Source organism: Heterocephalus glaber, unplaced genomic scaffold, assembly GCF_053883595.1.
Source record: "Heterocephalus glaber isolate CG9 unplaced genomic scaffold, H.glaber_assembly_v1.0 deba00001104, whole genome shotgun sequence".
NCBI lineage: Eukaryota > Metazoa > Chordata > Mammalia > Rodentia > Bathyergidae > Heterocephalus > Heterocephalus glaber.
The window spans coordinates 1,960,454-1,978,668 of NW_028258193.1; the positions used below are offsets into that span (position 1 = coordinate 1,960,454).

At 44.2% G+C, this 18,215-nt stretch overlaps 1 protein-coding gene across 5 annotated transcripts in view; it reads right to left on the minus strand.

The window, feature by feature from the left end:
* Csmd1 (CUB and Sushi multiple domains 1) overlaps positions 1 to 18,215 on the minus strand; it is a 1,515,607-nt gene that overhangs the window by 198,644 nt on the left and 1,298,748 nt on the right. For all 5 annotated transcript variants that reach the window (XM_087210084.1, XM_021248185.2, XM_021248184.2 and 2 more), the window contains 3 exons: positions 14,126 to 14,264; positions 10,816 to 11,003; positions 778 to 972 (listed from right to left, as the gene is read on the minus strand). In XM_087210084.1, coding sequence (XP_087066210.1) covers positions 778 to 972; positions 10,816 to 11,003; positions 14,126 to 14,264 — 522 coding nt within the window. The remainder of the gene's footprint in view (positions 1 to 777; positions 973 to 10,815; positions 11,004 to 14,125; positions 14,265 to 18,215) is intronic.

Genomic DNA, 18,215 nt, shown 5'->3' on the forward strand with positions numbered 1-18,215 from the left:
TAAAATAACCCAGAAAACCATGTTTTTCTGGGATACAACATGCATTTCTACCTTACAGAAATGATTTATTTAATTTGTTTTGTGCCTCTATCCCAGGGCCTTGCTCATACTAGGCGAGTGAAGGTTCTAACTGAGTGGACACAGCCCTGTTTCTCCAGTGCCTACCTAGGAGCCTCTGAGGCTCAGCTCTGGAGGGCCATCACCTGCTGGAAATCCAGGAAGGCATTGGAATACAACACAGCCAGGCCAACACCAGGATGTCTCCAACACCTGCAGGTCACCACAAGGGCAGCTGCTCTCTGACCTCTGTCCCCAGAGAGCTGAGTTTCGCTCTGTTCTTAAAGGCTCATTTTACGTTAATAAGGGAGCCTTTACGAAGTTTTACAAACCATACTCTGCGTAAAAATGATGCATCAATTCAAAATGTGTATTTTTAAATCTTCCTCTCTTCCTTTCCTTTTTTCTCTCTCTTTACACATCTATCAATCGGTCATTATCAAGCTATCTATTGATCTATTTCTTGAGAGAGAAGCAGTTAGAAAATGTCAATTCGTACCTCTCAGGTAGCTCGGGCCTCAAATACAGAAGTGAAAAGTGTCAGACACCTTGGTGAAAGGGAGAGGCATCTGTCCAGAGCCCGCGAGCAGAGCCTAGGGCAGGCCCGGTAACTGAGGGACGGATGTCAACTGCTGCAACCTGCCAGCCTTGCTCCCAGCACTGCCCTGGCTCATGGAGCTGCTCCTGAGGGCCCTGTGCCAAGCCCCAGGCAGTACCCACCTGTGCAGGAGGGCAAGATGTGGTCCCAGGAGGGCTTCGCGTCGGCCCCAATCACGCAGGTGATGGACGAAGGCTCCACGATCTTGTAGCCAGAGTCGCACTGGTAGGTGACCGTGGAGCCCAGTTTGAAGTCGGTACCAACTCTGGTGCCGTTCATGATGTTCCCGGGGTCAAAGCAAGCCTCCCGTGGCTTCTCTGCATAAGAAATAAATGAGAACTCCGTGAAAGATGCTGTACTTTTCTCTTGCTTTTGTCTGGTGATTTGTTCATGTAGGGCTTAGCACAGTGCTCTACATAGGAAAATGCTCAAAAATATTTGACTGGCTAATGACTAAGTTAACCTATTGATTAAGTAAAAATGGGAAATTCCTGTTAATAATCAGTCTTTAAAAATAACACTTTACTAAGGAGTTGATACTGAATTATTTTCACCCTGATACAAATGATACAATATTATATTTTATACACTCACCCTTGTTTTGGCTGTGGGTATTAGGACCCAATCTCATTAGCAGCTTCAAGGAAAATCGAGGTTCATTTTCTGACTTGTGTACCTAAGTCACACCCACATGGAACCACCTCCTGCCCTCAGGAAGAGATGGGAGGATTAGGCTTCGAAAAGGGAAAATGCCTTAATTGTGGATGTTAAGGGAAACTTTTCATAGCGATACTAGACCCAGCACAAGCCCTGAAGGGCATTCTGAGCCTTTTGCTGCTCTGTGATCTGCGCACTGGGTGCTGGAGCCTGCCAAGTTCAGCAGGAAGCTCACTCTTAGGACTGGTGCGGTTGGAGTGGTGTCTGGATCCAGCCCTCACTCAAGGGCTGTCCAGTCTCCATGGTAACTGCTGAGCGGCCCTGGGGCCCCGCGCTGGGCTGAGTGGGCTGAGGGTGGCCGTACACCCCTCTCCTTCCTCTGCAGGTTGAGAGGTGCTCGGGCCTAGCACTCTGGAGGTGGAGCCACTCCACAAACACTCATTGTGGGGACTTGCCCCACCCTGGGCCGTCAGATGGGGATTCAGTCTCAACTACACTGAGAAACAACCCTTATCAAAATACAGATACGAAATGGGCTTTCTTTCCCTATTACACCATCAATTCTAGTTACCTGTGGGAAGGCTTAATGTTTTTTCATTTTCTATTTTAACAACTATACAAAATGTCACTAAATGAGTATGATAAAGTTTTGAAAACCCATGTAGTATTGTGTATGACAATAGTGCTATTGATTTCAAGTTAGGCTCACGGATAGCTTCAAAGTGGATAAAAACTAAGGTTTTATCTCTTTTCTTTTTGGTTTGACAACTGTATACCCTGACAAAAATTTCTGTATGAATCTCTTATTCTTTACATAAAATTAGGGTTAAATATGTACACGCAGTAACTTCTGAAGACTACAAGAGGAAGTAGGGCTATCATCCAGGGGGAGCTGAGATCAACAGTGCTTGGGTCAGTTTTATTGCCTTCTGTTGACCATTTACCTATCATCCACTCAACCCACTAACCCCCTGAGCTGGTGTTGGAAGGAGCCCCCTCCACCTAGGGACTATACCGCATGCATGAGAGAATGTCAGTGCAGTATCTTTGGGGGCCTTGCGGTGCCCCATTGCCTAGGATGGAGAATGCAAAGTAGAAGGGGAAGAAAATAAAAAAAAATAAAACCAACATACCCTGCAAGAGGAACAAGAGGCCTGAGAACTGCATTTATTCAATATTTTCAGTATTTATGTATGTATGTATGTACATATGTATGTATGTATGTATGTATTGGTACTGGGGATTGAATTCAGGTCCTTGCACTTGCGAGGCAGCCAGCGGAAACACTGAGATAAATCCCCGGCCCTTCAGTATTATTTTTATTTATTTATTTTTAAAATTTTATATATTAATTAGTACATTTTAGGTATACAGTATGTTTACATTTATCATTGGGTGCTTGTACCTGTACATGATGTATCTCAGTTCTTATTTTTTTCCCCATTACCTGTGCACCCTTCACCCCTCCACCCCTCCCTATTTACGTAGACTGTGTTTCCATTTTTTTTTCTTTCTCATAATTTTTCCTTTTCCTTCTTCCCTTTCCCCTTCCCCTCCTCCCACCCCCAAACCCTTGAACCTTTTCTTATTTCAAATTATCAATTATTCATTTTAATCATTTTCATCCTTATTTACACTTTCAGTTTCTCACACTAGAGCTACTATTTGGTATTTACACGTATGTCCTATTTATTTCACTTAAGAATACGGCCTCAATATGCATCTATTTAGCTATAAATGACTCTAGTTTCTCATTCTTTATGGCTGAATAGTACTCCATTTTATAAAAAAACCACATCTTCTTTATCTAGTTTCCAGTTGGTGGGCACTTGGGCTGTTTCCAAGCTTTAGCTATTACAAACTGTGCTGCTGTAAACATGGGTGCACATATATCGCTGTGGTATAATTCTTTTAATTCTTTGGGGAAGATATCCAGCAGGGGGATAGCTAGGTCAAATGGGACCTCTAGGCCTAGTTCTTTGAGGTATCTCCCTACTGATTTCCACAGTGGCTGCACCAGTCTGCACTCCCACCAACAATGGAGAAGGGTTCCTTTCTCCCCATACCCCCACCAGCATTTGTTATTGCTTGATTGATTTCTTGATAGGAGCCATTCTTTCTAGGGTGAGGTGGAATCTCAGTGTTGTTTTCATCTGCATCTCTTGAATGACCAGTGATGTTGAACATTTTTTCATATGCTTATTTGCTGCTTTTACTTCTTTGTCTAAGAAATGTCTGTTCATTTCAGATGCCCATTTTTGAATTGGGTCTTTGAATTTGGGGGGTCTGATTTTTTTCAATTCTTTACATATCCTAGATAGTAGACCTTTGTCTGAGGTACAGCTGCTAAAAATTTCTTTCCACATTGTAGGTTGTCTCTTAGCTCTGTTGGTAGTTTCTCTTGCAGTGCAGAAGCTTTTTAATAAGGTGAGATCCCAGTTGTTAATTCTTTGTGTTAGCTCCCGTGCTACTGAAGTTCTGTTCATAAAGTCTTTTCCTATGCCAGTGTCATTGAGAGTTCTACCTAACTTATCTTCCAGCAAGTTTACTATTTCTGTCTTGATATTTAGCTCTTTAATCCACTTCGATCTTAGTTTAGTGCATGGTGATAGGTGTGGGTCTAGTTTTAATCTTTGGCAGGCTGAAATCCAGTTTTTCCAATACCATTTATTAAATAGGCTATCTTTCCTCCAATGAGGGTGGTTGGCTCCTTTGTCAAAGATGAGGTGGCTGAGTGTGTCTGGAGTTATTTCTGCATCTTCTAATCTATTCCACTGATCCTTGGGTCTGTTCCTTTGCCAGTACCATGCTGGTTTTTATCACAGTAGCTTTGTAGTATAGTTTCAAGTTGGGGATTGTGATACCCCCAGCCATGTCTCTGTTGCCCAGAACTGCTTTCGCTATTCTAGGTTTCTTCTACTTCCAAGTTAACTTTTGGATTGTTTTCTCTAGGTCTGTGAAGTATATTGTTGGAATTTCAATCGGTATTGCATTAAATCTATATAGTAGTTTTGGAAGTATGGCTATTTTCACTATATTGATTCTTCCTAACCACGAACAAGGGATATCTTTCCATTTTCTTATATCCTCTTCAATCTCCTTCTTCAGAGTGCTGTAGTTTTCAGTGTAGAGGTCTTTGGCTTCCTTTATTAGGTTGATTCCTAGATATTTCATTTTTTAGATACTATTGTAAAAGGAATTCTTTCCTGAATTTCTCTCTCAATGGGTCTGCTATTTGCGTATAAGAAGGCTATTGTTTTCTGAGTGTTTACCTTCTATCCAGCTACTCTACTGAATCTGTCAATTATGTCTAGAAAGGCTATTGACTGAGTTTTTTGGGTCTTCTATGTAAAGTATCATATCATCAGCAAATAATGACAGTTTCATTTCTTCCTTTCCTAACTTTATTCCTTTTATTTCTTTCTCTTTTCTAATTGCTATGGCTAATGTTTCCAGAACAATATTGAACAGGAGTGGTGATAGTGGGCATCCTTGTCTTGTTCCTGATTTTAGTGTGAAAGTTTTCAGTTTTTGACCATTTAGTATGATGTTGGCTTTTTCATAGATAGCCTTAATCAGGTTGAGATAAAGACCTTCTACTCCAATTTTCTGTAGGGTTTTTTTTTATCATGAATGGGTGTTGGATTTTGTCAAATGCCTTTTCTGGATCTATTGAGATGATCATATGGTTTTTGTCTTTGACTCTGTTAATATAATGTATTACATTTATTGATTTACGGATGTTGAACCATCCTTGCATCCCTGGGATAAATTCGACTTGGTCAGGGTGTATGATCTTCTTGATGACCCTCTGTATTCTGTTTGCCAGTATCTTTTTGAGGATTTTTGCATCTATGTTCATTAGGGAGATTGGCCTGTAGTTCTCTTTTTGGGTTGAGTCTTTCCCTGGTTTTGGAATCAAAGTACCATTTGCTTCCAGGAAAGAATTTGGAAGCCTTGCTTCCCTTTCAATTTCCTTGATGAGTTTAAAAAGTAATGGCGATAGTTCTTCTTTAAACATCTTGTAGAATTCAGCAGTGAACCCATCAGGACCTGGGCTTTTCTTTGGTGGTAAATTTTTTATTACATTTTCAATTTCACTCATTCTTATTGGGTTGTTTAGAATTTCTATATCTTCTTCATTTAACTTTGGCAATTTGTATGTGTCTAGGAATCTGTCCATTTCTTCTGTGTTTTCTATTTTATTAGAGTACAGGTTTTCAAAGTAGGTATTGATGATCCTCTGAATTTCTGCTGGATCTGTTGTAGTTTCACCTTTTTCATTCTTAATTGCATGGATTTGAGCCTTTTCTTTCCTTTTTTGATAAGGTTGGCTAAAAGTTTATCAATTTTATTTATTCTTTAAAAAAACCTGCTCTTCAATTCATTGATTTTTTTGTATTGTTCTCTTAGTCTCCATTGCATTGATTTCTGCTCAGATCTTTATAATTTCCTTTCTTGTACGAGCGTTGGGTTTATTATGCTCTTCTTTTTCTAGGAGCTTGAGGTTCTGCATTAGATTATGTAATTGAGTTCTCTCTGTTGTCCTAATATGGGCATTCACTGCTATGAATTTCCCGCATAGAACTGCTTTCATTGTGTCCCACAGATTCCTGTATGTTGTACTGGCATTATCATTTACTTGTAGAAACTGTCTAATTTCTTCTTTAATTTCTTCTGTGACCCAGTGGTTGTTCAGGAGAGTGTTATTCAATTTCCATGTGTTTGTGGGTGTTTTGCAGTTTCTTACGTTATTGATCTCCAATTTTATTGCACTATGGTTTGATAATATACAGGGGATAACTTCAATTCTTTTACATTTACTTAGATTTGCCCTATGAATTAGCATGTGATCTATTTTGGAGAATGACCCGTGTGTACCTGAAAAGAATGTGTATTCTGATTTTGTGGGGTGGAACACTCTATAAACATCTATTAAGTGCATTTCTTCAATAGCTTGGTTCAGTTCTAGAATTTCCTTGTTAACTTTTTGTCTAGATGATCTGTCTATTTGTGATAGTGGGGTATTGAGGTCCCCCACTACTACTGTGTTATTGTTTATTTGGTTTTTCATGTCCATTAATATTTGTTTTGTATAGCTGGGGGCATTCATATTTGGTGAATAAATATTTAGGATTGTCATCTCTTCCTCTTGGATTGTTCCCTTCACAAGTATGTACTGACCATCTTTGTCTCTCTCAATTAGTTGTGGTTTGAAATCTACTTTGTCTGAAATAAGATTGCTACCCCTGCTTTTTTCTGGGATCCTGTCGCGTGGGGAACTGTTTTCCATCCTTTTACTTTCAGTCTATGAATTTCCTTTTGAGTTAGATGTGTTTCTTGCATATAGCATATTGCTGGGTTTTGCTTCTTAATCCATTCGGTCAGTCTATTTCTTTTGATTGGTGAACTGAGGCCATTAACATTGATAGTTATAATTGAGAGATACTGACTCATCCTTGCCACGATGTTTTATTGTTGTTGGCTCTTTTCTTATTTTTCCCCCTTTCCTTTTAGTGCCTTGCCTTATGTTGTGTCTTCTCTCTGTTGGCCCTCATGAAGTTGTGACCCTCATTGTCTTTTTCTAGGATATTGCTTAAAATTGTTTGGAGTGCTGGTTTGGTGTTCATGAAATTTCTCAGGTGTTCTTTGTCATAGAAGTATCTAATTTCCCCATCGATTTTGAAAGATAATTTTGCCAGATACAACAGTCTAGGTTGGAAGTTATTTTCTTTTAGGGCTTCAAATACTTCATTCCAGGGTCTCCTTGATTTGAGGATTTGTGTTGATTGAGAAATCTGCCGTGATTCTGATGTGCTTTCCTTTGTAGGTGATTTGTTTCTTTTCTCTAACTGCCTGTAGAATTTTGTTCTTCTGTTGGGTTTCTGGGATCTTGACTATTATATGTCTAGGTGTAGATTCTTTCTGATCGTGGCTGGGTGGAGTTCTATATGCCTCACTTATCTGTGTGTCCAATTCTCCACCTCTGTCTGGGAAGTTTTCTACTATTACTTCTGTGAACAGTTTTTTTATGTCAATTGTACTTTCTCCTGTTTTTTCATGGACTCCTATCAGTCTTATGTTATTCTTCTTTGCATCATCTAGCAGCTGTTGGATTGATTTCTCATGGTCCCTTACTATCTTTAAGAAATCTCTGTTTTCATGGTCCTTAACTGCGATCCTGTCTTCTATATCTGATATTCTGTCTTCAAATTCTCTTAGTCTGCTCTGCATGCTTTCAATGGAGTTTTTAATCTCCTGAATATTTGTTTGAATCTGTTTCATGGATTCCACTTCTTTCTTATGTTGGGCGATCATGGTTTCCATTTCTTTCTTATGCTGGGCATTCATGGCTTTCAGCATGTTTCTGATCTCATCTATTTTCTTGTCTGTTTCTGCTCTAGAGCCTCTAATCATGTCTTTCAGTCTACTCACCATGTCTGTATTTATCTGGGAGATTATTTCTGCTTTGAATTTTTCTAGAGCCTCATGCATCTGCTTTGTTACTTCTTGTGCTATCAGTTCAGGGTGTCCAGCTGGTTGATTATCCGACTTTTCCACCTCATTTCCCCCAGAATTTCCTTTTTGTGGTTTGGAAGCCTGCGTTTGTGCCTTGCTTAACTGTCTTCTCATTTTTGTTTTTGGTACTGTCTTTGGTTTAATTCCTGGGTTGATATTTCAAAATTGCTTAATGCAAGTATCTTTGTTGCTTGTGTTTAAAACCCTTGTGGAATGATTGCTTTTCAGAGGTGTCTTCCAGATTTAGCTTGTGTTTAGGTTTTGAGGCTCTAATGACTCTGAGGCTATTTTATTTTACTAATACCGGGAAGGAAAACTGATTAGATCAATCACAACATGTTAGGCTAAATGTTACAATCAACAATACCACAGCATCAAGCGCAGCTTAGAAAGTGACAATTTGTGGTAGTTATTAATCTATCACATTTAACTATGTGAAGTATAATCCCCTGTGCCTCTGTCGTGAGGGATCAGGTAGCAGAAGAGCCGGAAGGTGTGGGGGGGTGGAATTGGGCCTAGCAGGTGCCTGTACGTCTAAGCGGAGCTCCAGATGAAGGTGGGGCTCCAAGCCACTCCAGGAACCTCACCGTGCCCTGGGCAGGAACCGGAACTCCTTCAGTTTTATTTTTAACAATGGATGTATCAACATCAGCCAAATGGAGATCTCATTGGTGATCATTCCATCAATCTATTATAAGAAGTGTTGTATCTAAACATAATATATATGTATAAATCCATTATGATCTCTTATTATACTCGAGGAAGCATGGATTATGTACATATTTTGATCAATTATGTAGATATAATTGTGGAAATCTTCTTGCTCCCTCTGGTTTGCTCTTGTTGGCCTCAGCAGGACTGCAGTACGTGGGGACCCAGGCTCTGAGAGTCAGACTGAAACCTGACTCAAGTGGTAAGTGATGTTCTCGTCATTCTTTGCCTCAGCCTGAAGTTCCAGGTAGAACATAGAGCATTCACTTGAAGCAAAGAAGGTGTAAACACATAAAGCTGTGGACACTATGACAGCTGAGCCGTCACACTGTTTGTCCAGTCACTTGGCGCCCTGTGTGGAGCAGCCCTGGTCACCAGCACTGTCTGGCTCCTGGCTTTCTCCCTGTAACTAACCACAGGCCTCCTCAGCATATTCCTATCAGTGCGGGCCGTGGCCTCCTGGCTCACCATGACCTCAGGTGTTACAACTTTCCCTGGGGGATGCTGCTTGGTGAAATGCCACTCCTGGCGCTTTCAGCTCATGCCACCGATTCAGAGCCTGGCAGCAGTCTTTTCTTCTAAGGAACTGCATCTCGTGTTTTGGTTCCATTTACTGAGCTGTCAGTTCCAGATGTTTGGTGATAAATCATGGGTCCTTTCCTGCTTACAATTTGTGCTGTTTCCTAATTAGACGACTTCATAACGTGGTGTGTTTTCTCGCTGTTCTTGTCTTCTCCACTTACGGACACAGCTGTCTACTCCTGCAGGGGAAGCCACAGATGAGCCACGCCAGGTCGGGTCACATGGGCAGCTGCACCTGCACGGTGTGACCTCCCTGGCGTCTCCCTTCCAGGGGAGCCTGGCAGCTGCTCACTGCTCATGTGGCTGGCTGCGGGGGCACCATCTCTGCCTGCCATTTCAGGGCGGAGGTGCTGCTCTTCCCTGGGACTCCTCTCACGGACTCGATGGGTGACTTAAACATTAAAGGCTGCAACACCTCTTTACACGGCTGTACCGTTCACCAAAGAACCAGAGTGCAGAGCAGGTAGCGGGGCTTCGGGCTCCCGTTGGGGAGTTCACACAGCTTCCACTCATGACCCAGAATGACTCACCTGAGCTACCCAGGGGGATGAGGTGCTCAGTACACAGAGCCTGGCACCCACACTGGGAGGGAGGTGCCTTGTCTCTGTCTGTCTGCTGGGTTTTGCTTTGTTTTGTTGTTGGCTGACATAGAATAGCCCAGGTCTCAGATGTGTGTTTCAGGGATTTCCTGTCGGTGCAAAGGCCAGCTGGTGACAGGCTAATGCTGTGACTGGCTCTTCCTACTCATGAAAGTGAACCTTCTGTCAGAAGGCATGGGACCCTCCTATGAGGGGTGAGCTCTGGGATGTTTTTATTGTCGATTTTAGTAAAGACCCAAGTGTTTACAGATTTTGACGTTTGAGGGGAAATAGATTATCTACATAAAACCATGTAGAGAAATACAAATCCATTGGAGAGGTGAAAGAGATGAAACGTACCATCCATTTTCCTTTACATTTCCTTTACACATTGAACTCAAAAGTTGAGATAAATTTTCATCAATTTTTTGACAAAATATTAATTATTGTGAGTTGGTATTTTGTTAAAACCCTGCCCTAATTCTTTATATTATGTCTGGTATTTTCATTATTCATAGGAGAAATAAATTTGAACAATTTTGTTTTATGGACTCAAAAGACAAACTTTTAGTTTAGGGCGGTTTTTGTGTTAGGTTTGAGTGTTTTACTTGGACATTACTGGTAGGGGGTGGCTGAGCCTACACCAGGTCAGAGGTGCCAAGGGTTCCCTGCCAACCCTCACCCTCATAGAACCCACAGGAGCAGACAGGGAGCCCATGGCAAGTCCACAGTGAAAACTATCAAGTCAAACTAAGCTGGGGAGATGTATTCAGATTTAGTCATCCTGAAGAAACAAATCAGAGGACATTTAAATAAATTTTAAAATAATTCTTAGATGCCATCAACTTATTCCTTATGCAAACCATAATTTATCTGTACATGGCAATGGATTTGCAAAAAACCAAATCTCCATCTCCTTTTCTTCCAGCTGAGGCAGACGAATGTGCTTAGTACGTGGTCTCCTGGAGAGGCGGACTCTCCCCGGACAGAGCGCGCAGGCAGCGTGCCTGTGCCGTGAGTTACTCCGGATCCCACTCTCACCGAGGACAAAGCTTCCAACCAGCAACCCTGCCCATACAGCCTGCACACAGGCTCCGCTCCCACAGGGCCTACCTTTAAACTCAATGGCGAACCCTGACAGGCCCACGGAAGCGTCGCTCCTAAATGCCAGGAAAAGGCTGTTTCCGCTGCTCTCGATTCTGTCCGGAGCTTGGGAGCCCTGGAAACTCCCGATGAGTGGGCTGTTGGAGTCCTCACCCTCGTAGATGTGCAGGAAGTCGTAGCTGGGCTCCATATTGAAGCTGAAAGGAAAGAACATCCAGTGTGAGCACCTGATGGCCTCACTGCGTCTTCCAGAGGATTAAGCTTTGGAAACACAAAATGATTTTATTTGATTTTTAATAAGACTTTTGATAATTAAAGCAATCAAAAAGTTAAATAATAATATTGCATAGCAATAGCGGTTGTAATAAATACCTTAGTATTTTGACCTTAACATTCAATCTAATACAAACAATTTGGAGGATGGGTAAAAGAAAATGAACCACTGTAGCACAGGTATGTTTCTTCTCTGGACACAGGAGTCTGATAATGAGATATAAATTGCAAGAACTGGGCTCCAAAGGAATAAATTTCCACGGATATGTTATTTTTATGTGAATATTTTTAGTGTTAAATAAATGTATCCTTTGTATTGCCATGTATTCTTAAAATGTGTACATATTTTGTTTTGTTTGCTTTTTTTTACTTTACAATGAATTTTCACTACTTCCTTGGATAAATCAATCAGGAGATACCGATAGACCCTGTAATGGGGAATCTCCATTGTAAAGTCTCGTTTCACCGCTACTGGGTGTTCAGTGCCTTCTCTCTCACTCTCTCCCTTCACCTCTTCCTCTTCTCCTCTAATATCGCATGGCATCCAACCACAGTGACACTGACAGGGTCCCCTGAGCCCTGCAGGATGTGCTGTCTGACACCTGGGGTGAAGCCGAGCTGGGCCATGAGCCGAGCTCCCAGGGGCTCCCCAGGCAACCACGCCGGCCAGTGTCCGAACTCCCTGCAACCAGGATGATAATCCGAAGGAGGCACTGGGGCAGGCGGTGAGCAGCCTGGGCGCTTCCTCTTGCTCTGCACAGGGCGCTCTGTCTGTAACAAGCACTCTTCTCAGAAGCTCCCATGCTCTGTTCTTTCTGTTGGGAAGGATTTGTGCTGCAGCTGACTGAGGACCAAGACTTCTGTAATCACAGGACATGTGCTGCCCAAGTGGCTCTGTCTGTCTTGAAAGTCAAGGTGAGTGGAGGCAGAAGGTCTCCCCCGAAGTTAGGGTGGATGAAGTAATGAGGAGTGACCAAGTTTGGGGGCTAACAGGAGCCGAACTGACCTAGTAGAATTTTATTGAGTTGATAATTTTACTTAAAATACTTTGCAAGGGTGTTATCAGAATCGGGTCATGTTCCATCCCCAACATTGGCATAGTTAATAATGATTATAGATTGGATATTGAACACTGAAAATACAACCAGACACAGGGAAAAAACATCCCACCTGGTCTCTTTTTAAAAATACAGAAGAGTTCATGCATGGAAGTCTGAAGATAGATCTATTATACAATTCATTATGGCTCCCTGTATTAAAACCTGTTTTATTTGTACCTATGAGAGCTACACCTATGTACAAGCCCTAACGCCAGGCCCAAGACGTAGTAAGCCTTTGAACCGAATTTAACTGAGCCCCTAGTCTGCAGGAGAGCGCTTAAAGGTCCCTCCCTCCCCCAGGCCCAAGCTCCAGCATGGCCCTTGGAGCCTGTGTCCTTCAGTTCCCAGAATCCTCCCCTTCACTGTCAGCAGCTCCAGAGTCTCCTGCTCCCTGGGCAGCTCACCTGACGCAGCCCAGTGGGAGGCCCTGGGGACCCCATTCCAGCAGCACCTTTGGGGAGGGACATTTTATCACTTATCCCTGTAGACCGTGCCCTGATGTCAGCACACAGGGCCCTTCCCATTTGGCTCCTTGAGCAGCCTCCTTCTCACCCAGGATCTGGCTTTCGACCATATAGATCTGGCCTTTAAATCCCCACTGGGCACTCGGACACGAACCAGATCAGAGGGAAGGTTCAGGACTGTGACCTCTTGAGCTAATGGCTCAAGGAGTCTTACAGGTGGGAGGGAATTAAGATCCTCCACTCCAGACTTTTCCAGAAAGTGAAATGGTGTAAAAGAATTCTGGTATAAAGCTGCCTCATATACCATCAGCCAAGCTGCACTGTAGGAACACTGATGAGCATCCTATCACAAGGGAAGGTGGGAAATTCCTGTCCTTGGATTTCTGTGGTCACCAGCAGGACTTTGATTGTGACTTCCCTTTTAACCTTCAGGAGCCAGATCTGCCTGCTGGTTGTAAGGAACATGCTACTTACTAGACATAAGCATTAACAAATGCCACTGTGCTATCTAGCAACACAGCCGATGGGTGCTCACTGGTTTTGTGTACCACACAGTGTGAGGGCATCAGAGCACCACCATCTGGAAAGTCTGTAGCACTTCAGTAAATTCAGGGAATGCTGGCTAATCAATCTCCTTGAGCATAACCGCAGGTCCTCAAAATGACACTGCCTCACGTCTCATCCAGAAGAGTGAGGAAGGCGATCACACTGGGCCTTGGATATGACCCAAAGATCCCGGGAAGGGAACCCATTACACTGCAGACAAATCAGTATACTTAGGCCTGGCTGGTCTGGGTTGCTCAGAGGTTGATGGAGGAGTCTCCTTGACCTCCCTATGAGCACAGCACATCCATCTAGCCCCCAAATCAAAGCATAACATTGGAAAAGACCTTGGGATTCCATAAGAACTCAATTATCACCTGCTATACATTAATATGCAGTGTATTATAGATCCTGTTTTATAAAACAAACCTCGTACTGACCTTGTATCATCTAGTTTAGCAGGAGCAAGCTAGCATACCTTTAAGACATATCTAGTAATTCAAACCTTTCAGCAACCAAATTCCAAAGCATCATTGAGTCCTAAACACCTTGATGATAGTACTAGTGCTGCCCTTGAGGATGTCAGAGAACACAGCATGACATGAATTCACCAATGCACATTTAGGAAAACAGAAGGCAGTGATGAGAAATTATACCAAGCAAATCTATATCGTATTTGTTTACTTTTTGAATATTCTGTAAGTGAAGCCTTCTCCTATGGGACAAGCTGTGTGACAGATCAGAGTCATCTAGAATTAATTCATGTGTTTCACAAGTGGAAGGCCCCTAAACACGTAATACACTTCCAGTCGTGTCACCGTGTGCGTGGTTGGGGCACGCCTGAGACAGCAGCCTAGGACTGGCTCGGGCGGAGTCAGTCACTGGCAGGCGCTGAAGCAGGTGGCGTTTGCCGGCCCACTTCTGGGGTGGGGTGCGTACCTTCTGAAGACCAAGGCGATGACGAAGTCCGGGCTCACCTTCACCCTCCAGTCGCACTCCTTGCCCGGGGGGTAGGGCTGTGGGAAGTTGGGTGACAGGAGGACTCCCGAGGGGCCGGTCAGGTTCCCGCCACACGCAGCTGTCACAGAGCAAGAGCCACAGGGAGGAGTCAGGGGAGTGGGCCAGCAGGGAGGGCGACACCAGGGCCTCTGAGCAGGCCCCTCCCAGCCTCCCCAGCAGGGGCCTGCCCTCCATCCTCAGCCGTCCAGGGAGAAGTCAAGGCCAGAGAGCATGCACCTCTGTCACGTAGCTGTGCATCCCAGGTAACACACCTTCCCGTCTTCAGGGAGGATTTTCAGACTTCTGGCAAATATAACTTCCTTCTTACAATTTAAAATTTGACCCAATTAAACTGGGCTACTTAATTTCCATACCCTCCAACATGCACACAAATAGACGCACACACACACGAAACCACATCCAGGGCTCCACAGTGATGGAAACTGATCTCTACAAATATTCTTTGATCAAAGTGCTTAAAATACTGCTATCCGAAAGGAACTCATTATGAGACAATGATAAATTTAGTAGCCTTTGTGGGCACTGGTTGGATTTAGATGCGCTCTGCTTTGTGATAGTGAGGCAGCAATTACTTAGCTCACTGTTGCTAAGTGACAGGACATTTTTTATTCTTGAAACTGAAAACAGGGTGATTTCACAGACTAGCTCAGCTCTCCCCGAAGTCTTCGGTCACTTGGAAGGGGTCAGAACCCTGTAGATTTATCGGGGCGCTGTGTGGACACTGGCCTGGATACACCGGGTGTCCTTCACCACGACTTCAAGCACCCTTAAGCACAGGGCTTGTCTCCCATCAGAGGCCACATGCACATTTACAGAAATAACAAAGAAGTGGAGGAAAACTGCGCCATCGCTGATGTCTTTCCACACACATACAAAAGATTGTTCTTATGAAAAGAGAATGAAGGAAGAAGTGTGCTTTATAATCTTCTGTGACAGGTGGTGTTTAAATGCTCACAATTCCTGAAAACTTAATCTTTCGAAAGATCAAATACAGCTAAATGCAGTAGGTTTGTTATCAATCCTGACCAATCAAAATTAAATGAGTATCACAAAAAATATGTATAATAATTCTTACAGGCACAGGCCCAAGAGTAACGTGACCTCTTTTCACAGTAAGAGCAAAAGCCTGCTTCCCCGGTGTGCAGTTTCACTCTGCTGAGCCATGGCCAGCACGCGGTCCACCTGGGTCTGGCGGGCTTCCCCTCCGCAGACGCCAAAACGCTGCCCCAACACCAGGGGCGCTGTAGAGAGGGAAGGTGCCAGAGGTCTGAAAGGTTCTGTGGGACGTGGGGTTAGAGGAAGAACAGCCCACGGGGGCACTGGCGGCAGAGCGCCACCAGCAGGAGGAGTGGGGCAGGACTCGGGCGCTGACTCAGGACCAGGCACAGAGCCTTTCTTACTCCTGTGCTCCCAGAAGCGCTCTCACATGCCTCTACTCAAAAGCTGAAAGTCGGATTTGGTAGCTCTGTCTGGCCTTGCTGGCTCACTCTTTCCATCCAGGGCTCTTCATTTGGGCTTCACTGAATTTTATTTAAAGAACTTGCAAAATATTTTCACTAGGATCAGAACCTAGTAGAAAATATACCTCAAGTCCCTAGGAATTCTCCAAAAGGAACGGACAGGGCGGTAGGATCCAGGCACTCATCCCCACGCCCCGTCCGGAGTGAATGCCAGGGCGCCTGGTCCAGTGGGGGAGGGCAGGGCACTTTAGGGAGGCTCGGCAGCATTCCCAGCAGCCTGCCTGCACGCTCACACAGCACGCCATCCCCAGATCTCATCGGTGCCTCCACGCAGCCACTCGGTGCAGCGGCAGCTGCCCCAGGGCCCGGCAGACTCACGGTAAATGCTTTTCAGAGCTTTGTGGATCTTGGACTTGGGGAAAAGTGACTGCAGGCCACGTAAGAAAGGGAAAACTGGAGACTTTGCGGCACATGTTTCTGGGATTAGAACAGAGCCCGTACCCTCTGGTCTGGAGTCAGTCCCATAGGACTTCGCTGAAAACCCAAGCAGAGGAGCCCCCTTCTGGGAGGCCTCAGGAGGACAAGGAAGGCACAGGAAGTGCACACAGGAAAGGAGCCCACTCAGCCCCAGGGACAGGCAGGAGGTCAGGGGACCAAGAGGAACAGAGCACACAGAGCAGCAGAGGGAACCAGGCACTGATAAGAAGAGGGGAGAACGCTGGGCCTGGTGGCACAAGCACATAATCCTGGCACTGTGCGAGGCTGATGCAGGAGGATCACATGTTGGAGCCAAGTTCGGGCAATTTACTGAGGCTCTGTTTCAAAATTTTAAAAATAAAAATAAAATAAGAAATTAAAAAGTGCTGGGAATGTAGCTCAGTGTCAGTGGGGTGGGGGCAATTGGCTGGCCCAGTCTGGAAGGAGCGAGTAAGAGTGGACAATGAGCATTTAAAAAGTTCAGCTCTGTGATTAATTTAAAATGCCAATGAAAACAATGGGAACTCAGCACTTTCTGCTCACAATAAATGGGACTGCAGTTGCCATATGTGATGATTTTCTAAGTCAAATAAAATAAACATACATAACTGATAACTATGGGAGTCGATGCAACCATTTTCCTGAGTTTTGCAAAAGGTTAAAGAAAATACCCTAGAGAGATGCAAGTCTGCAGAACACGTTACTCATCGACAACTACGGGTGCTCTTGTTAAAACAGTGATGTTCATTACGGCTCTCCTCAGAACAGAGGGAGGCAGAACAGGAACCATTCCATCATCAGGGCCAAGTGAAGTCAGCCTTGGAACATTACAGGTGCCAGGTCCCGCACGGGGGGCCTGGGGCTGAGCGGGACCCTAACTCCCGGGACACAACCCAGTAATAAAAGTTAGTGGGAAACAGAGTAACGCAGGAGGAAGCCTGCACTGACAAGCCAAACCCGCAACCACAATCACAGAATCACAAAGCAGTCATGCAGGACTCTGTCACTGTTTCAAAACATTTTAGATAAATTATTGCATACAAGTTTATGGAGTTTATTTATACACGATTATGTTAATAGTAACTGCTTCTAGCTTTTTTTACTTTTTTTGATTTACTATAACTTAGAAAACATCTGCAATGAACATGCATTATCTTTCAACAAGGGGAAAAAGTAAAAAATAACTAAAGTATCATAAATCTTCACCACACAGATTAAATCAGTGTCAATATGTGATTGGCTGGTGTCCTAATGTGCAGATATCTTACACGGGACATCATTGCGTTTCAGTAAAATAAAAGAGCAATGTAATGAAGAGATAATGTCCACTTATTCCCAGCCCTCTGTTACATAGTATCTGTGTGTGCAGACAGGCTGTTTGGCAGAAGAAGCAATTCTTTACTGGCTGCAAGGGGTTCAGCCTGCCCCGGACACATGTACAATGGGTGCTGTTCCCTGATGAGGCGATTCTTCAGTTGCTGGTCGAAAGGAGGTGACCAGGAGATGAAATAACAAAAGACTAAGGAGATGGTCAGATTTTATAATTCTGTGTCTAACTAAGTTAATGTAAAATGATAAAGTACCATTAAGAGACTAACTCCTAGTTGCATCGTCTCTTAATCTCCCAGAGATTAAAAAGATGGAAGAAAGCGAGAGGGAAAAGAAGGCTTCTCTCACTCAGCAATGGGCTACGGGTTGAAAGTGGTGGCTGCACTCACAGCTGAACCGTGTGCTGCGGAACCGAAGCAGGCAAAGGCCCTGGCAGACGCTGCCCGCTGCCCAGCTCCGGGGAGGGGCCTGGGCTGCAGCATCATGTCCCGCGCATTAGGACTGGGCGCGTGCCTGTGCGCGTGTGCGTCACAGCCTCACGTGGGCCGGGCCCGAGGGCCTCTGTCCATGGGGACCAGGACTCCGAGGCCCCAGGCCGGATGCTGCCCCTCAAGGGCACTGCACGCAAAACAGCATCGGGTTAGCTCTGCCTCTCGCCACAGGTTAATTAGATTCTACAATTTTCAAACAGATTAGAAAGAAGTACTAATTAAACTGTGATAGTTCATTAAAGTAATAAAGTT